Consider the following 21953-nt stretch of genomic DNA (forward strand, 5'->3'; position numbering starts at 1 on the left):
CAAAAAAAAAAAAAAAAAAAAAAAAGCCAATTGAATTGTTTTGCAGCTGGAGGCATAGGCAAGGGGGGTCCCCAGGCAGTAAACTCCCCGAGGGTGGGCTGAGGGCTAGGGCTGAGCGTCGGATGGGTCTCCCATTCCCTGTGCTCCCCTGTACAGCAACCTCCCTCCCGGGCTCTGGGGCAGCCTCAGGAGGGGCAGGCTGGGAGGGGCTGTTGCAGCTGTTCACTTGGGCAGGACGTCAGAGGACTCAGACACCAGCCTCCCATCGCGGGTCTCAATCTTCTTCACAACCACGGCCTTGGTGGAGCTGGTGCGGCTGAAGGTGGAGCCCGCGCCGGAGCCAAAGCTGGAGCCCAGGCGGTAGCTGAGGCCGGGGCTTGTGAGGCCCCCATAGGCAGAGCTCAGACCACCTGCATAGCCGCTGGTGGTCTTCGTGTGGATACTCATGTTCTGCATCCCAGACTCCAGCCGGCTCTCCTCGCCCTCCAGTAGCTTGCGGTAGGTGGCGATCTCGATGTCCAGGGCCAGTTTGACGTTCATCAGCTCCTGGTAGTCACGCAGCTGCCGTGCCATGTCCTGCTTGGCCTTCTGCAGGGCTTCCTCCAGCTGCTGCTGCTTGGCACGAGCATCCTTGAGTGCCTGCTCCCCGCGATGCTCAGCATCTATAATGGCGGCCTCCAGGGAAGCCCTCTGGCCTTTGAGGCCCTCAATCTCGGCCTGGAGCCGGCTGATGTTCCGGTTCATCTCGGAGATCTCAGTCTTCGTACGCCACAGGTCATCCCCGTGCTTCCCAGCCAGCTTCTGCAGCTCCTCATACTTGATCTGGTATACGCTCTCCGCCTCAGCCCGGCTGCGGTTGGCGATCTCCTCGTACTGCGCCTTGACCTCAGCGATGATGCTGTCCATGTCCAAGGAGCGGCTGTTGTCCATGGACAGCACCACAGAGGTGTCGGAGATCTGGGACTGCAGCTCCCGGATCTCCTCTTCATACAGCTGCCTGAGGAAGTTGATCTCGTCAGTCAGTCCTTCCAGGCGAGACTCCAGCTCTACCTTGTTCATGTAAGCTTCATCCACATCCTTCTTGATGAGGACAAATTCATTCTCCATCTCTGTACGCTTATTGATCTCTTCCTCATACTTGTTCTTGAAGTCCTCCACCAGCCCCTGCATGTTGCCAAGCTCCGCCTCCAGCTTCAGCTTCTCCTGGCCCAGAGTCTCCAGCTGCCGCCTCAGGTTGTTGATGTAGCTCTCAAACATGTTGTCCATGTTGCTCCGAGCCGTTTTCTGCTGCTGCAGGAGGCTCCACTTGGTCTCCAGCATCTTGTTCTGCTGCTCCAGGAACCGCACCTTGTCGATGAAGGAAGCAAACTTGTTGTTGAGGGTCTTGATCTGCTCCTTCTCCTGGGTACGCACGGCCTGGATGTTGGGGTCCATGTCCAGCTTAATGGGGTTCAGCAGGCTCTGGTTGATGGTGACGGCGGTGATGCCTCCCGGGCCTATGCCGCTGGCCCCCGCATAGCCTGCACCCAGGCCACCGCGGAAGCCAGCGCTGCTCACGCGGGAGAAGCTCGAGGAGCTCGAGCGGGCACTGGGCCCACTCGTGAAGGAGCGGCTGCTGAAGGCCCCGGGGCCAGTGGTGGACACCCTGTAGGACTTCTGGGTCACCCTGATGGACATGGTGGCGGCAGGAGTGGAAGCAGGCGGGCTGAACCAAGGAGAGATTCCAGAAGGAGCGGAGAAGCTGCTGCTTGGACCTTGTATGCAGTTCTTGGCACAGATTTGTCTTCTCTTTGACTAATTATTTCACAGAGCAGAAATGAGAGGAATGGATATATAAGGCAAGACAGTAATGTCCTTTCCAGGTAAGAAATCAGCCTAGAGAGTGCCTGGTGAGAAAGTGGAAATACTCTGGGAGAGTGATCTCTGGGAGATGATTAGTTGTCACTGGACATTAAATAAGACAGCAAATTTATATTCACCCTAAATGTAGATTATCTATATTTATACTCTAAAGTCTGATCTTCCTTTACCCTAGCCTACTCCAGAATTACATTCCCCTGACCTTGAGATATGAATTATCAGCCAGAGAGTAGGAAAGCTTGGGAGAGAATTTTCTCACACCCATTTACTCTGACCCCCTCACTGTCTCATCCCCTGTGTTTCTTTTCCCTATGACTGTTTACATTCAATTGAGTGCTTTTTTAATGATATAAAGTTAATATCACTTTATTTTAATTTTGTAATAAGACATTTTCTGGCCTTATATAACTCTAGAATAATAAAATAGCTTTAGTAAATATCCATTGAGTATCCTTCTGTACAGGAACCATGTGTCACAGTAGGTACAGAGGTGAGGGAGTAAGACACCTTCTCTACCATGGGAGAGTTTCCAGCCAGAGTGCAGGCTAGCTGACAGACAGCCGTGATACAAGGCAGAAGGCCCATGCTCTAGAGGAAGGTTTCACAAAGCTGTGGGACTGAAAAGTAGAAAAGGTCATGTTCCTGTTGGAAAACTCAGGGAAGGTTTCACAGAGGAGCTGCCACTTGTGGTGGGTCTTGAAGGATGGATAAGTATTCTAAAGACCCAGATGGGAAGGACAGAGGGACCCTGGGAAAGCATGGAGTGTAGACGGGACCCCTTGTGTTGTCCAGTAAAAGCTGTGCATTGAAGACCAGAGGGAGTAAACCAGAAAGGCAGGTAGGTTGAGGCCCCAGGGTCTTGACTCCCAGGCAAACACTGTTTATTCTCTGTTCTTTCAGCATGCAGAACCATGAGAGACTTTTAAAACAGGAGATGACAGGACAATTGAATACGTTTTCTGATAGAAGGATTCATGCATTTTACATTTTTTATGCTAAACCCGGCAGATTGGATGGGATGGTTATCATTATGGCCATTCCTTTGGGAAACATTGCTATGGTGCAGAGGAAGGAACTGGGATCTGGAGAAGCCAGGAGATCTGTGACCTAGTTCTGAATCCACCACGACCCCAGTGAGTGACACTGATCAAGCTCTGAGTCTTTCTGCCACTACTCTGAAAATGAAATTAGACTGATGATGTGTTCAGAGCCCTTTCAGCTCTAACATCCAAAGCATATCAATACTGAAAACTGCTTTCAAATTAATCATACAGTGGAATGGAGCAGCTCTTAAAGCTTAAATTAAGCTTAAATTAAAGCTTTAAGATGAGGCGAACAGATTTTGAACTTCAATAGTTTTTAAGGTGATGGCTGTGTAAATTGATAGGCTGCCTTATAGCTCCAAAATGAACTTTTTTTTTTTTTAGACGCAGGGTCTTGCTCTGTCGCCCAGACTGGAGTGCAGCGGCAGAATCATAGCTCACTGCCACCTCGAACTCCTAGGTTCAAGCAATCCTCCCACCTCAGCCTCCTGAGTAGCTAGGACTACAGGCACATGCCACCACACCTGGCTAATTTTTTAGGAAAATTTTTTATGGGGACGAGGTATTGCTATGTTTCCCAGTCTCCAAGGCTGGTCTCTGGCCTCAAGCAGTCCTTCTGCCTCAGCCTCCCAAAGTGCTGCGGTTACAGGCAATGAGTCACCGCACATGGCCTGGATGTAAATGTTTACTGAAGAGTAAAGCATTTCACTATGTCTATAAAACCTTCAAATTTCCAAAGCAAAATAAGACTTCAGTGTGCACTTCCTAGTTTGGAAACAGCAGCCGTTGTTTCTTGGTTCTGAAATGTCTTGATAACCACACTCTAACAATAGCAAGGCATTGCTAGAGGGCTTTGGGCTTCTTTTCTCAGAACGAGGTTTTTCCCTCTTTTCTCTTGCTTCCCCATCTAGACAACTGGACGTCTGGGTCTCATTCTTTCCTCCTACTTCTCTCGCTTTTGCCTCAGATGTCTTTCCTCTGTTGGCATAAAGCATAGGTGTATATAGGGTTTGCAAGTTAGAATTTATTACCTCCATTTTCAAGTCTGTTTTAAGTGACAAACATTTTACAGTTTTCTTTTTGAAAATTCCTATACTACTTTATTTATGTGGCATTATTTGTGCATGTCCGCCCCCTAATGGATTAACTTTAGGTTTCTTGCTTCCATTGTAAATGATGTAGAAAGAAACATCTTGATTATTTTAAAAAGGCTATTCATCAACTACAAGCTAGGTGAAATAACTATTTCATTACATAGATGTGGTTTAGCCACTTATAATCCTTAATCAGATGACCTGAACTTGATTCATAGTCTTCATTTGTGGTTCCTGTGATATTCTCTCTCTCTCCCTCTCTCTCTCTCTCCTCCTTGTACCTACCTCTTCTCGGTAGTTCTTGCTATGGGTTAAATGTTTATGTCCCCCCAGAAGTCATTTAATCCCCAATGTGATAGCATTTGGAGATGGGTATTTGACAGGTAATTTAGGTCATGAGGGTTGGGGCCTTCTTGGTGTGATTAATGCCCTTATAAGAAGAGCTTGCTTCCTCCCCCTCCTTTCTGCCATGTGAGACTACAAGAAGACAGTCCTCTGAAAACCAAGAAACAAGCCCTCCGCAGACACTGGAACTTCTGGCAACTTGATCTTGGACTTCTCAGCCTCCTGAACTGTGAAAAGTAAATGTTATTTAAGCTACCCAGCCTCTGATAATTTGTTTTGAAGGCATCTTGCTCTGTCGCCCAGGCTGGAGTACAGTGGCATGATCTCAGCTCACTGCAACCTCCCCCTCCTGGGTTCAAGCAATTCTCCTGCCTCAACCTACCTAGTAGCTGGGACTAAGGCATATACCACCATGCTCAGCTAATTTTTTGTATTTTTAGTAGAGACGAGCTCTCCCTCACGATGTTAGCTCCTAACCTCAAGTGATCCACCCACCTCAGCTTCCAAAAGTGCTGGGATGACAGGCATGAGCCACAAATCTGGCCAGTCTGTGGCAATTTGTTATAGCAACCTAAACTGATTAAGACAGGTATCTACTGCAAAGATCTTTTAAAAAGCAAAAATACGCTTTCAGTTCTGATTTCTCCATGCTCAGGAAAAACAATAAACATCACAGTAAATGCTCTATTAATAAGTATTCAGTGTAAGAACAAGGAGGAAAGATGCATGTGGTAGATGACATAAGAATTGTGTCATTAATTGACAGTGTTGTTTATCTTTAGGTGAGTACAAGTCCACGGGAATATCCAACCAGACAAGACTCTCTGAATTTACCCTCTTGGGACTCTCCTCTCAGTCTGAGGACCAGAGGCCACTCTTTGCCTTGTTTCTTGTCATATACCTGGTCACTTTGATTGGAAATCTTCTCATCATCTTGGCTATCCACTCTGATCCTCGACTTCAAAACCCTATGTATTTTTTCCTAAGCTTCTTGTCCTTTGCTGATATTTGCTACACAACAGTCATAGTCCCCAAGATGCTTGTGAACTTCTTATCAGAGAAAAAGACCATTTCCTATGCTGAATGTCTGGCACAGATGTATTTCTTCCTGGTTTTTGGAAACATAGATAGTTATCTCCTGGCAGCTATGGCCATCGACCGCTGTGTAGCCATTTGTAACCCATTCCATTATGTCACTGTTATGAACCGCAGATGCTGTGTGTTGCTACTGGCCTTCCCCATCACTTTCTCCTATCTATCTCCACTCTCTCCTACATGTCCTCCTGGTGAATCGGCTCACCTTCTGTGCATCAAATGTTATTCATCACTTTTTTTGTGATGTCAACCCTGTGCTGAAACTATCCTGCTCCTCTACCTTTGTCAATGAAATTGTGGCCATGACAGAAGGGCTGGCCTCTGTGATGGCTCCATTTGTCTGTATCATCATCTCTTATCTAAGAATTCTCATTGCTGTTCTCAAGATTCCCTCAGCAGCTGGGAAACACAAAGCCTTCTCCACCTGCAGCTCACATCTCACCATGGTGATTCTGTTTTACGGGAGTATTAGCTATGTCTATTTGCACCCTTTGTCCAGCTACACTGTCAAGGACCGAATAGCAACAATCAACTACACTGTGTTGACATCAATGTTGAACCCATTTATCTACAGTTTAAGAAACAAAGACATGAAACGGGGCTTACAGAAACTGGTAAACAAGATTAAGCCTCAAATGGGTAGGTTTTCTACAACAACCAATAAAATCTGTGGGCCCTGATTGCAAGGAGCGTGTGTGTGTGTGTGTGTGTGTGCGCACACACACCTGATGCAACTCTTTTCTTGAAAAACATTCCTTCATCTTCACCAACTGTAGCTTCACCTTGTGGTTTTCTACCCTGTGGTCTATGTCATCCTATGATTGAACAATTTGGATGTCTTGGTATCCATGCTTAAATCACAGGCTCACCTCATAATATCTCTTAATTCCAGAAAATCACATTCTCTTTACTCTTTGCATATTTATTTGGAGCCTCTCATATTTCTTTGTGTTTATAAGTTCAGCCAAGTTTGGTCATTCAATTGTCAGATAATTTTCATATATACCTATGTAGAAATTTATATATGTGCGATGATATTATGCATACAGTCACTCTATTCTATTTAAAGGTGTTGGAAATGTTTTGCAGGTGTATGTGCGTGTGTGTTTGTGTGTGTGTGTGTGTGTGTGTGTGCAAGTCTCAACTCCCCATCAGACTACAGGCTATGCCCCCCCCCCTTTTTAAAGACAGGATCTTACTCCCCATCACCCAGGTTAGAGGCAGTGGCACTATCATAGCTCACTGTAACCTCAAACTCCTGGGCTCAAGCAATCCTCCTCCCTCAGCCTCTCTAGTAGCTAGGACTACAGGCGTGTACCACCACCCCTAGGTAATTTTTTAAATTTTTTGTAGAGACAAGGTCTTGCTATGTTACCCAGGCCGGTCTCAGACTCCTGGCCTCAAGTGATCCTCCTGCCTCGGCCTTTCAAAGTACTGGGATTTTAGGTGTGAGCTTCCACATCCAGCTTTATGGTACCTTTTTAAAAGTATCACAAGAGCTAAATGTCCTGGGCTCCGGAGTCATAGATTCTCAACAACTGCCACCAATTATCTGATTGACTTTTTTTTTTGAGACAGAATCTTGCTCTGTCACCAAGGTGGAGTAGAGTGGCACTCTCAGCTTATTGCAGTCTCCACCTCCCGGGTTCAAGCAGTGCTCACGCCTCAGCCTCCCAAGGAGCTGGGATTACAGGTGCCGACCACTACACCCAGTTAATTTTTGTATTTTTAGTAAAAATGAGGTTCACCATGTTCACCATATTTCTAGGCATCTGTAGGTGGTTAAATAAAACACCCAATTTAAAAATCTCCACTGTCTCCTCTATCTGTCTAGTTGTTTTGCTCAGAATAAAGAAAGGTATATTCCATGTAATCAGAAATATTTCCTATGGTCACTGGAGGCAGAGTCAAAAAAAATAATAAATATAAACTACTAGTAAGACTCTCCTGGGTCAGAGTATCTAGTATAAAGGAGCCTCTCAATATAGTTGGGGAACAAATTACATGACTTAGGAAAGCAGTCAGATGAATTATTTCGCACAATATTTTTTTAAAGCAGCAATTTAGTGAGTTTCTCTTTCTTTCCTAGTATTCATATTTTAGTAGATGGAAATGTCTAAGTCAAACAAATTAATCTCTCATGGTATTTTAGACAAGGAGCAGATGGATGATCTTAAAGTGTAAAATGATAGAATAAGGTTCCGGTGATCTGTTACACAGCAGTTGACTACAGTTAATGATAACGTATTGTGTTCTCACCACAAAGAAACAACATGTATTTGAAGTGATGGATATGTTAACTAGCCTGATTTGATGATTCCACAATGAATACATGTATCAAAATACCACACTGTACTCTACAAATATATACAATTATTATTTATCAATCACAAAATAAAATAAAACTTTTTTAAAAGAGCATTTAAATCCCATTGTTTTAGCCCTTGTCAATCCCTAACCAAAGGTAAGGCAGAATCAAGATAAGGATATGTTTTTCGATTTAATTCCTTTATTACATGTATTGCAAATTAATTTTAACTTCCCTGCCAACTGTGATCATCTGAGGACTCCTGCATTGCTAATGAGAAAACTAATGTGCCTACCATTGGACTGAATGAAGAAGGATGAAGATTGAGTATGTCTATGATGGGCATGGGAGTAGGGAGCGCTGGTACACATAACAAGTGAAGGTTTACAGTCATCATAGGCCTCAAGACTTGGGTATACTCTCATTCTATAGCATAACTTTTAAAAAAAAATTTATTTCCATAGGTTTTTGAGGAACTGGTGGTATTTGGTTACATTAGTAAGTTCTTTAGTGGTGATTTGTGAGATTTTGGTGCACCCATCACCCAAGCAGTATACACTGAACACAGTTTGTAGTCTTTTATCCCTCACCTCCCTCCCACCCTTTCCCCCTGACTACCTCTTTTTATATTGGAAAAGAGGTAGTCAGATTTTCCCTTTTTGCTGATGGTATGATTTAATATCTAGAAAACCCTAAAGACTCCATTCCATTTTAGATTTCATTAATGAATTCAATAAAGTTTTGAGATATAAAATTAATGTACAGAAATCATTTGCATTTCTATATGCTAATTGTGATCTAGCTGAGGAACAAATAAAGAAGGCAATCCCATTTACAATAGCTACAAAAATAAATAAAATATCTAGGAATATATTTAACCAAGAAAGTGAATGATCTCTATAAGTAGAACTACAAAACACTGATGAAAGAAATCGTAGATGACATAAACAAATGGAAAAAACATTCCATGCTCATGGATTGGAAGAATCAATATTGTCAAAATGACCGCACTTCCTGAAACAATTTACAGACTCAATGTAATCTCCATCAAATTACCAAAGTAATTTTTTGAATTAGGGGAAAAAAATCCTAAAATTTATATGGAACCAAAAGCGAGCCTGAATAACCAAAGGAATCCTAAATAAAAAGAACAAAGTTGAAGGCATCACATTATCTGATTTCAAATTATATTACAAGGCTATAGTAACCAAAACAGCATGATACTGGTATAAAAATAGGCATAAAGATCAATGGAACAGAATAGAAAACCCAGAAATAAAGCCGCATACATTCAACCAACTGACCTTTGGCAAAGTTGACAAAAATATACACTGAGGAAAGGACACCCTATTCAATAAATTGTGCTGCAAAAATTGGATAGCCATATGCAGATGAATGAATCTGGACCCACTGAATCAAAAAAATACATGCATCTATATGTTTTTTGAAGAACTATTTACAATAGCAAGGATATGAAACCCACCTAAATGTCCATCACTGAAGAGCTAGATAAAGAAAATATTAGATAGATACTTATAGATAGATAGATAGATAGATAGATAGTATACACACACACACATACACATACTTATGAAGTCCTACTCGACCATAATAAAAGAACGAAATCATGTCTTCTACAGCAACACAGATAGAACTAGAGGCCATTATCCTAAGTGACATTACTCAGAAAGTCAAATACCACATGTTCTCCCTTCTAAGTGGGAGCTAAACAGTGGGTACATGTGTATACAAAGATGAAAGCAATAGATACTGGGAACTTCAAAAGGGGGAACGCTGTGGAGTGCAGGTTGAAAAATTACCCATTGGGTACAATGTTTACTATTCAGATGGTGGTACACTAAAAACCCAGGCTTCACCACTATGCAATAGTGTACATGTAAGAAATCTTCACTTGTATCCTCTAAAGATATAAAAGTTAAGAAGATAAAACTTAAAAATAAATGTAACTAGTTTACAAACATTGTAGCCCATTGTAGCTTTCCAGAATTCTCTACATTGGGATGCAGGGCCTGAAGTCCAGAAGTCCACATAACAATAAAATGTTTTGCTTCAGATTGTCATTACTCCTTGGGCAGCATTTCTCTTAGCAATCTCATGGAAAGAAGTACCTGGATTTTAGAGTGGAATCCAAAGTTTCTTGAGTTCCCTTGCCATAATACCCTCTAATAACTTTCACCACCTAGTGAACTAGGACATACTTTTTAATCACATAATTTTAACAAATTTAAAGATGTCAACCATTGTTCACTAAGTCATCATGGTAAAGGAAAGATAGCTACCATGACTATTTACCAATCCCAGGTGCCTACCCAAACACCATGGAGAGAAAGCAGAGATATTTGAGGCCAAACCTTAACCCGTGTGAGGCTGAGGTCACCAAGGCCAGCCATGACCTCCCCCAGAGTCCCTTTTTGCTCCTATTTCAGTAGCATTCCAAACCAGATAAGCCAATGTTCTAACCAGGAGATAAACACCTTTGCTCTCAAGAGGGAACATGTTTCTCTGACTAGACAGTGGGATGGGTATGCCTGAGTAATCTTGGTTTCTCTGTACCAGGGAACTATGTTGGGATCAGCTGTGGCCATCGTTACTTCAAGACTGACTTGTTATGCTAAGAAGTTCCAAACTTAATTCCCAAGCACCCATTCACCAAGAAGAAGCCAAACTTTTATCTCTGGATTCCATTTAATTAGGTTATCAGTAGCCAACCCAAGTGGTTAATTAACATCAAAGAAAAGAATCTAAAGGTTCAATAGCAAGTCCTCCCCAGAGCCTTGTTAGGAAAGCTGAGATTGGACCTGTCCCTCAGAGGCACCTTCTGCAATGATGGTGGCTCAGAAACTTTTCTGACACAGCATCATGAGTGAGGCCTCCTGGCTTTTCCCCTGGGATGTTTTCAAGGGACCATATTCTTCTTTGATTTTAGAAACAGGAAATAAGATGCCATAACTCAGAGGCTTTGCCTGCTCCCATCTGAGGCCAGTCTTCCAGGGCAGCATTGGAGAGAGCTACTGAATAACCAGCTTGAGAGAGACAGTATATTTAAACCAGTTTTAGTCAGGGCCATTTTTTCATGTGCTCTTTAAATAACACTGTTCTTGAGGCATACAAATCAATTCCCCTATTCCTTTTGATCTCCTAGTTTAGAACCCTGATAATGGTGTCTGCTTTATCTAAGGCAGGGATTTTCAGCCTCCTCTGCCCATTTAGCCACCTGGGAAGCTTCAAAAAAGATTCTGATACCCAGGCCATATCCCACACCAATTAAATCAGAATCTCTAAGGATGCAACCCAGCTATCCATATTTTTAAAGCTCTCAGGTGATTCCAATGTACAGCAAGGTTGGGATTCCTTTAGAGGGTCCCTACTGCCTTACATAATTTGATAGCACCAATGTTGTGATTTTAGGGTTAAACAAATGAATTACCTCCTTCCCTTATATCCTAGGCCTATTTTTATCTATCATAAGTTTTGGAGTTTTCTGGCTTTTTCTTAGATTTTATGTATCAATATTTGTTACTGAGAAAGGACATAAAGAAAGCACTATGTTAAAAATAATTTAATTCAATTGTTCTGGTCTTACATGTTTCTATTTTCCTTTATTCCCCTAAGTCCACAGATAACACATGAATACAGTCTAGTTGTGAAGTAATTCAAACAGAAGTTATAAAGTAAAACCTAAAAGTATCTCTTGATTCCCACCCACAAACCCATTGTGTATAAAAATATATCTTTATATATTCAAATATAAATATTAACACTTTGAAATCACACAGTATAAATATATTATTTCACAACTTGAATTTTCATCTGATAAGATGTCTTGGAGATGGTTCCAAGTCACTAGTATCTACAATCTATATTATTGTTTTTAACTGGCCCCTAGGATTTTAACAATATTTCATAATATGAAGCTACTATAATTTATTTAAACATTCCTTTATTATTAGACAAATCAATAATTTCTCTTTCTCTGTTACAAATCTGCTGTGAATATCTTGTGCATAATATTGTTCAACTGTGTACTATGCTTTATATACATACATAAAAGTAGAAGTTGCTAGATACAATAAAATTGTCCTTCAGAAAAGGCATTTCTATGCCAATCTAGTGTGTGACAGCATGTTTCTTCACACATTCAACACTCTATAGTATCAACATCTTCCATGTTTTCTAATATACTGATCAAAAAATAATATTTCATTGTTCCCTTAATTTACATATATCATTATATATGTCTAGTGGTCATTTCTCTTTCTTCCACTGGGAATTATCTGTTTATATGTTTTCACGTTTTTCTATTGAAGCATTAGTCAGACTAGACTCTATATGCTGCAGTAGCAAATCAATCCTAAAATCTCAATATCTTCACACAATAAAACTTTATTTCATGCTCATACTATGTGTCCAGTGTGAGTCATCGGGGTGCTCTATAGATAGTGACCCAGAGAAAGCCACATTGATAGAGGTCCACTACAGTATATCAAATCAAACAGACCCCTTAGCAGGGAAAAACAGACTGGAGAACTGCATGTGGTTTTCCTTTGCCTTAACCCAGAAATAACACACATCACTTTAATTCATATTTCTTTGAACAGAAGTAATTATGTATTCACACCAAACTGCAGGGAGCAGGAAATAGAAGTTTTCATATGCAATATCTGGTAAACATTACTGTCTCTATTACAACTTGAAGTGTTAATAATTTCTGTATTGACTTTTTGACATCTATTGTATTATATGAATAGTGATCTTGTCTGCTGTGCATACGATCCTCCATATCTGTGGGTTCCACTTGTGCAGATTCAACTAATCATGGATTTAAAATATTTGGAAAAAATAATATTACAACAATAAGAAATAATACAAATAAACAGTATAGTATAACCATTATTTATACAATATTTACATTACCTTAGGTATTATAAGTAATCCACAATGATTTAAACTATACTGGAGGATGTTCATAGGTTATATACAAATACTATGCCATTCTATAAAAGGAACTTTAGCATCAGGGATTTTGGTATCCACAGGGATCCTAGGTGCAATCCCTTATGGATACATCATATATATGAGTCCAGTTTTTTTTTTCTAATCCTTTTGCTTCTCTTTTAACTTTTTGCATGGCATCATTTGTCACACACATTTTCACTTTTATATAGCCAAATCTGTCAATCTTCTAATTTAGAGTATTGGGGATTCTAATTTGCTGAGGAAGGGATATTTTACCCCCAATATTGCAAAAAAAATTCTCCTGTGTTTTCTTGTTATAATTTTATAATTTTTTCCTTTTAGATGTCTGAATACATTTGGAATTTATTTTTACATATGGTATTAGGTAGAGATCTAAATTTATTTTCTTTCAGTTGAATATACAATTGTCCCACAATTTTCTTTCTCCCAGCTACTTGGGAGGCTGAGGCAGGAGAATCGCCTGAACTTGGGAGGCGAAGGTTGCAGCGAGCTGAGATCGCACCACTGCACTCCATCCTTGGCAACAGAGCAAGAATCCACCTCAAAAAAAAAAAACAAAAACAAAACCAAGAAATCACCAAATTATAAGTAAAATACTTCTTAATTGTTCTGTGATTCCTGAGCCAGGAAATAATTACAGTGTTTCAGATTGAGATAGCATGCATTTTGTTAAAGAACATAAATGACTGCTGTCATTGGATTGTGGCATCTCTGAAGAGATTATTGGTATTAGATCCTTTTCAGGGTTGCTAAATCTGAAAATGTTACGGTCCTTCAATGTATCCAGAGTTAGAGGATTGAACTTGAAAAGAAGACTACGGAAAATGAAACTCACATCTGGGTGAGATAAATATGCCTTAAGATTATCCTGCCAGGATAAGAAAAGATTAGAATGAGTTCCCTTTAATAAAGAGGGCACTGCCAGTGGCATCTAGGGATACTGAAAACTGTTGTCTGTTTTTCCGTTTTCTGCATTGTGATTTCCTTGTGTTACCTTTAAGTCTTGGTAGAGTCTATTAACAGGGGTCCCCAACAACTGGGCTGTAGAGTGGCACCAGTCTGTGGTCTGCTGGGAACCAGGCCACACAGCAGGTGAGTGGCAGGCAAGTGAGCATTACTTCCTAAGCTTTGCCTCCTGTCAGATCAGCAGCTACATTAGATTTTCATAGGAGCTCGAACCCTACTGTGAGCTGTGCATGCGAGGGATCTAGGCTGCCTGCTCCTTATGAAAATCTAATGCCTGATGATCTGAGGTGGAACAGTTTCATCCCAAAACCATCTTCCTCCTGCAGGAAGCACACCCATGCAGCCAATTCTGATACCAGGCAATCTCATTGCTAAACTACAATGGCAACCTTATTTAATAAGATAATGAGGTCAGAATTACTATTGCACCTATTTTATAAATGGGAAGACTGAGGCATGGAGCTATCTAGTGAATTGCCTAATGTCATACAATGAGTAAGTGGCAGCTAGGGATTTGAACACAGGCATTAACCCCAAAGCCCATTCTCTTAACCTAACATTGCCTTTCTCCACTCTGCCCGAGTTTTCTGCCCCTGTAATAAACCCAAAATTCCATGTTTCCCATGCCTTCACCAAACATCCTAACAACCTCAAGACCATTTCCATATGCCTAGAAATTAAGGAACTCCCCCAGAGTCACACAGCTAGTGAGTGCAGGGCTGGGATACAAAGTGAGATAACGAGTCTCCAAAGCTCAGCTCTTACCCTCTACACCAGAGTTCAGATCCTGACTTACCACATACCTTGCCATGGATACATTCTTATTCTTTTTATAAACGGAAAAAATAACATAGAGGGAAGATGGCCATGAGAAGGTAACACCAGAATGTGCCTCCCAGCAAATGAGACGCAGAGGGCTAGAGGACTTCACAATTCCAAATAAGTTGCCGGGTTAGTTTCTGTGGGACTGATGCAGCACTGAAAATAGCCCAGGGAAGAAGCTGCATGGCAAGAGCCACCAAGAGGGCAAATCAAGAAGGTTGGTTGGAAGAGGACTTCACCCCCTTGGTGCTCTAATTCAGATCCTGTGCTTACCTCATCCCTCCTGCAACCCATGGTCCACCAGAGCCCTGCCAGACCATGGGGTGCCATGGGTAGTTGACGCAAATCTAAGCAGCAGCTCCTGTGGGCGCGGCAAGTTGTCACATGGACCTGGGCGGCAGTTTGGACTAAGGCCAGTGGGATGGACCATCCCACAGAGGGAGACAGAGTTGAAAGCAGGGAAACAGACCATAAAGCCTGGCAGGCCCCACCTCCACAGAACTCAAACCTGAAGCCCTCGCTACAGTGCTTGGCAGCAAATACACCAGTTTGACCCCAACTAGGAAAATCGAGCTCTGGAAGAGATGCCATTGGGAAGGCGGGGCTAATCTCACCTGCAAACAAACTCCAAGGAAGGACCACCCACCCAACAAGCTAACTGAACCTTAGAGAGCCCAGCAATGCCCTCTACAGGCCAAAAAAGATACAGCTCCAACCTCAACAGAAAAAAAGTCCACTCAGAGACTCCTCCTGAAATCACCAACTTCAAAGATTAAAGGGAGATAAATCCACGAAGATGGAAAAAAACAGCGCAAAAAGGAGGAAACCATCAAAGAACAGAACACCTCTTCTCCTCCCAGGGATCACAACTCCTCACCATCAAGGGAACAAAAAAGACAGAGAATGAATTTGACGAATTGACAGAAGTAGTCTTCAGAAGATGAGTAATAACAAACTTCTCTGAGTTAAAAGACCATGTTCTAACCCAATGCAAAGAAACTAAGAATCTTGAAAAAAGGTTAGACAAAATTCTCACTAGAATAACCAGCCTAGAGAAGAACATAAATGACTTGATGGAGCTGAAAAACACAGCACAAGAACTTTGCAAGGCATACACAAGTTTCAACAGCTGAATCGATCAAGCAGAAGAAAGGATATCAGAGATGGAAGATCAAATCAATGAAATAAAATGAGAAGGCAAGATTAGAAAAAAAAGAGTGAAAAAAAATGAACAAAGCCTCCAAGAACTATGGGATTATGTGAAAAGACCTAATCTACACTTGATTGGTGTACTTGAATGTGACAAGCAGAATGAATCCAACTTGGAAAACACTCTTCAAGGTATTATCCAAGAGAACTTTCCCAACCTAACAAGGCAGGCCAACATTCAAATCCAGGAAATACAGAGAACACCACAAAGATATTCCTCAAGAAGAGCAACTCCAAGGCACATAGTTGTCAGATTCAACAGGGTTGAAATGAAGGAAAAAATCCTAAGGGCAGCCAGAAAGAAAGGTCGAGTCACTCACAAAGGGAGGCCCATCAGACTCACATCAGATCTCTCAGCAGAAACCCTACAAGTTAGAAGGGAGTGGGGGCCAATATTCAATATCCTTAAAGAAAAGAACTTTCAACCCAGAATTTTATATCCAGCCAAACTAAGCTTCATAAGTGAAGGAGAAATAAAATCCTTTACGGACAAGCAATTGTTGAGAGATTTGATCACTACAAGAGCTGCCTTACAAGAGCTACTGAAGGAAGTACTAAACAGGGAATGGAACAAACAGTACCAGCCACTGCAAAAACGTACCAAATGGTAAAGAACAATGAAGCAATGAAGAAACCATGTCTACTAATGGGCAAAACAACCAGCCAGTAACAAAATGGCAGGATCAAATTCAAACATAACAATATTAACATTGAATGTAAATGGCCTAAATGCCCCAATCAAAAGACACAGACTGGCAAATGGGATAAAAAGTCAAGACCCATCAGTGTGCTGTATTTTGGAGCCCCATCTCACATGCAAAGACTCACATAGGCTCAAAATAAAGGGATGGAAGAAGATTTACCAAGCAAATGGAGAGCAAAAGAAAAGCAGGGGTAGCAATCCTAGTCTCTGATAAAACGGACTTTAAACCAACAAAGATCGAAAGAGACAAAGAAAGGCACTATATAATGGTAAAAGGATAAATGCAACAAGAAGAGCTAACTATCCTAAATATATATGCACCCAATGCAGGAGCACCTAGATACATAAAGCAAGTTTTTAATGACCTACAATGAGACTTAGACTCCCACACAATAATAGTGGGAGACTTTAACACTCCACTGACAATATTGGATGGATCAACAAGACAGAAAATCAACAAGGATATCCAGGACTTGAATGCAGATTTGGACCAAGCAGGCCTAATAGACGTTCACAGGACACTGCATCCCTAATCCACAGAATACACATTCTTCTCAGCACCATATTGCACTTACTCCAAAACTGACCACATAATTGGAAGTAAATCACTTCTCAGCAAATGCAAAAGAACAGAAATCATAACAAACAGTCTCTCAGACTATAACGCAATCAAATTAGAACTCAGGATTAAGAAAAGCACTCAACACCACACAATCACATGGAAACTGAACAACTTGCTCCTGAATGATGAATGGACAAACAATGAAATGAAGGCAGAAATAAAAATGTTCTTTGAAAACAATGAGAATGAAAACACAATGTACCAGATCCTATGGGACACATTTAAAGCAGTGTCTAGAGAGAAATTTATAGCAATAAATGTCCACATAAGAAACAAGGAAAGATTAAAATCAACACCCTATCGTCAAAATTGAAAGAGCTAGAGGAGCAAGATCAAAAAAAAACTCAAAAGCAAGCAGGAGACAAGAAATAACTAAGATCAGAGCAGAACTGAAGGAGATAGAGACACACACACAAAAAAAAAAACCTTAAAAAAATCAATAAATCCAGGAGCTGGTTTTTTGAAAACATCAACAAAATAGACAGACTACTAGCTAGACTAATAAAAAAGAAAAGAGAGAAGAATCGAATAGATGCAATAAAAAACGATAAAGGGGAGATCACCACCAATTCCTTGGAAATACAAGCTACCATCAGAGATTACTTCAAACATTACTATGCACATAAACTAGTAAAGCTGGAAGAAATGGATAAATTCCTGGACACTTACACACTCCCAAGACTAAGCCAAAAAGCAGTTGAAACCCTGAATAGTCCAATAACAAGGTCTGAAGTCAAGGCAGCAATTAATAGCCTACTAACCAAAGAGTCCAGGTCCAGATGGGTTCACAGCTGAATTCTACTAGACAATGAAGAGGAGCTGGTGCCATTCCTGTTGAAACTATTCCAAGCAATACAAAAAGAGGGAATCCTCTCTAACTCTTTCTATGAGACCAACATCATCCTGATACCAAAACACGGCAGAGACACAACTAAAAAAGAAAACTACAGGCCAATATCCATGACGAACATTGATGCAAAAATCTTCAATAAAATACTGGGAAACAGAAGCCAATAACACATCAAAAAGCTTATCCACCACAATCAAGTAGCCTTCATTCTGGGGATGCAAGGTTGGTTCAACATACTCAAGTCTATAAACATAATTCACCACATAAACAGAACCAATGACAAAAACCACATGATTATCTCAATAGATGCAGAGAAGGCCTTTGACAAAATTCAACAGCCTTTTATGCTAAAAACTCTCAATAAACTAGACATCGATGGAACATATCTCAAAACAATAAAAGCTATTAACGAGAAACCCACAGCCAGTATCACACTGAATGGGCAAAAGCTGGAAGCATTCCCTTTAAAAACTGGCACTAGACAGGGATGCCCTCTCTTACCACTCCTATTCAATATAGTATTGGAAGTTCTAGCCAGAGCAATTAGGCAAGAAAAAAAATAATAAAGGGCACTCAATTAGGAAAAGAAGAAGTCAAACTGTCCCTATTGGCAGATGACATGATCATATGTTTCAGAAGACCCCATCATCTCAGCCCAAAACCTCCTTAAGCTGATAAGCAACTTTGGCAAAGTCTCAGGATAAAAAAATCAAAGTGCAGAAATCACAAGCATTCCTATACACCAATAACAGACAAACAGAGAGCCAAATCATGAGCGAACTCCCATTTAAAATTGCTACAAAGAGAATAAAATACCTAGAAATACAGCTAACAAAGGATGTAAAAGATGTCTTCAAGGAGAACTACAAACCACTGATCAAGGAAATAAGAGAGGACACAAACAGATGGAAAAACATTCCATGCTCATGTTTAGGAAGAATAAATATTGTGAAAATGGCCATACTGCCCAAATTAATCTACAGATTCAATGCTATCCCCATCAAGCTACCATTGACCTTCTTCACAGAACTGGAAAAAACACTTTAAACTTCATATGGAACCAAAAGAGAGCCCACATAGCCAAGACAATCCTAAGCAAAAAGAACAAAGCTGGATGCATCATGCTACCTGACTTCAAACTATACTACAAGGCTACAGCAATCAAAACAGCATGGTACTGGTACCAAAATAGAGATATAGACACACAAAACAGAACAGAGACCTCAGAAGCAACGTCACACATCTGCAACCAACTGATCTTTGACAAGCCTGACAAAAACAAGCAATGGGGAAAGGATTCCCTGTTTAATAAATGGTGTTGGGAAAACCGGCTAGCCATATGCAGGAAGCTGAAAATGGACTCCTTCCTGACACCTTACACTAAAATTAAATCCAGATGAATTAAAGATTTAAACATAAGAACTAACACCATAAAAACCCTAAAAGAAAACCTAGGCAAAACCATTTAGGACACAGGCACAGGCAAGGACTTCATGACTAAAACACTAAAACCAATGGCAACAAAAACCAAAATAGACAAACAGGATCCAAGTAAACTTGAGTTTCTGCACAGCAAAAGAAACAATCATTAGAGTAAACTGGCAACCAATAGAATGGGAAAAAATTTTTGCAATCTACCCCTCAGACAAAGGGCTAATATCCAGAATCTACAAAGAACTAAAGCAGATTTACAAGAAAAAAACAAACAAACCCATTCAAAAGTGGGCAAAGGATATGAACAGACACTTTTTAAAAGAAGACAAATATGCGGCCAACAAACATATGAAAAAATACTCTTCATCATTGGTCATTAGAGAAACGCACATCAAAACCACATTGAGATACCATCTCACGCCAGTTAGAATGGTGATCTTTAAAAATCTGGAGACAACAGATGCTGGAGAGGATGTAGAGAAATAGGAACACTTTAACACTGTTGGTGGGAGTGTAAATTGGTTTAACCATTGTGGAAGAGAATGTGGTAATTCCCCAAGGACCTAGAAATAGAAATTCCATTTGACCCAGCAACCCCATTACTGGGTATAAATGATGAGTTCATGTCCTTTGAAGAGACATGGATGAATCTAGAAACCATCATTCTCAGCAAACTGACACAAGAACAGAAAACCAAACACTGCATGTTTTCACTCATAGGTGGATGACGAACAATGAGAACACTCAGGCACAGGGAAGGGAATAACACTCACAGGGTAAGGTGGGGGTGGGAAAGGGGAGGGGATGGGAGGGACAGCAAAGGGGGGCAGGCAGGTTTGGGAGGGATAGCACTGGGAGAAATGCCTGATGTAGGAGACGGAGGGGTGAAGTGGTGCAGGGATGGAGACAGCAAACCACCATGGCATGTGTGTACCTATGCAACAATCCTACAGGATGCAGGATGTGCACATGTACCCCAGAGCCCAAATACAATTTTTTTAAAAAAAGTAAAAATAGAGGCTCTCCAAGAAATAGATCCATATAGATATTGTCAAGTGATCTGTGACAGAAGAGAGAACATATCTGACAGCAGAGAAAATATAGTCTTTTCAACAAATGGTGCCAGGACAACTGGGAATCCATATGCAAAAAGAAATAAATCTAGACATAGACTTTACACACTTCACAATAATTTATTCAAAATAGAGAATAGATCTAAATGTAAACTGTAAAATAATAAGACTCCTGGAAGATAACTTAAAAAAACTTAGATGGGCCGGGCGCGGTGGCTCAAGCCTGTAATCCCAGCACTTTGGGAGGCCGAGGCGGGTGGATCACGAGGTCAAGAGATCGAGACCATCCTGGTCAACATGGTGAAACCCCATCTCTACTAAAAATACAAAAAAAAAAAAAACAACTTAGATGATCTTGGGCATAGCAATAACATTTTTGATACAACACCAAAGACAAGATGCATGTAAGAAATAATTGATAAGGTATAATTAATTAAAATTTAAAATTTCTACTCTGAGAAAGACACTTTCAAAAGAATGAGAAGGCAATCCACAGACTAGGTGAAAATATTTGCAAAAGACATATCTGGTAAAGGACTATTACCAAAAATATACAAAGATCTCCTAAAACTCAACAATAAGAAAATCAGTAACTCAATTGAAAAATGGTCAAAAGACTTACACAGGCACCACACCAAAGAAGACATACAGATGGCAGCAAATATATGAAATATGCTTCACATCCTATGTTGTTAGAAAATGCAAATTAAGACAACAGTGAGATACCACTACACAGCTATTAGAATGGCCCAAATCAAGAACAATGACAACACCAAATGCTGACAAGGATGTGGAGCAACAAGACTTCTCATTCATTGCTAATGAGAACACAAAGTCATAAAAGTTACTTTGGAAGACAGTTTAACAATTTCTCATGAAACTAAACATACTCTTACCATATGATCCAGCAATCATCCTTTTTGGTATTTATGCAAATAAACTGAAAACTTATGTCCACATAAAAACCTGCACAGGCATTTATAGCAGCTTTATTCATAGCTGCCAAAACTTGGACGCAACCACACTGTCCTTCAGTATGTAAGTGGATAAATGAACTGTGGTACATGCAGACAACAGAATGTTATTCCGTGCTAAAAAGAAATGAGCTATCAAACCACGAAAATATATGGAGGTACCTTAAATGCATATTAGTAAGTGAAAGAAGTCAATCAAAATAGATAATAGATCTAAATGTAAACTGTAAATAATAAGACTGAATATGATGTCTGTAAAATAATAAGATTGATAATGAGAAATCAATCATACTGTATAATTCCAACTATATGACATTTTGGAAAAGGCAAAACTAAGAATATCAGTGGTTGTCAGAGGTTTGAGGAAGGGATGAACAGGTGAAGCACAGAGAATTTTTAGGATGGTAGGCTTATTTTGTATCATACTATTATAGTAGATACATGACATATATTTGTCAAAACCCATAAAATGTTCAGCACCAAGAGTGAATCCTAATGTAAACTACAGACCTGGGTGATAACGATGTGTTACAATAAGTTCATTAATTGTAACAAAT

At 40.5% G+C, this 21953-nt stretch overlaps 1 protein-coding gene and 1 pseudogene across 2 annotated transcripts in view; one reads left to right on the forward strand and one right to left on the reverse strand.

Annotated features, from left to right (window-relative positions):
- On the reverse strand, positions 1-1750 carry LOC116532410 (annotated as a pseudogene). Its single transcript, XR_004260853.1, has one exon. The product of XR_004260853.1 is annotated as a keratin, type II cytoskeletal 8 pseudogene (transcript).
- LOC116532471 (olfactory receptor 1L3-like) overlaps positions 1676-21953 on the forward strand; it is a 27780-nt gene continuing 7502 nt past the window's right edge. Inside the window, 3 exon segments of the mRNA XM_032251639.1 lie at positions 1676-1757; positions 5125-5576; positions 5578-5891. Coding sequence (XP_032107530.1) covers positions 1676-1757; positions 5125-5576; positions 5578-5891 — 848 coding nt within the window.

Source organism: Sapajus apella, unplaced genomic scaffold, assembly GCF_009761245.1.
Source record: "Sapajus apella isolate SASKATOON/1434 unplaced genomic scaffold, GSC_monkey_1.0 scaffold76, whole genome shotgun sequence".
Classification (NCBI taxonomy): Eukaryota; Metazoa; Chordata; class Mammalia; order Primates; family Cebidae; genus Sapajus; species Sapajus apella.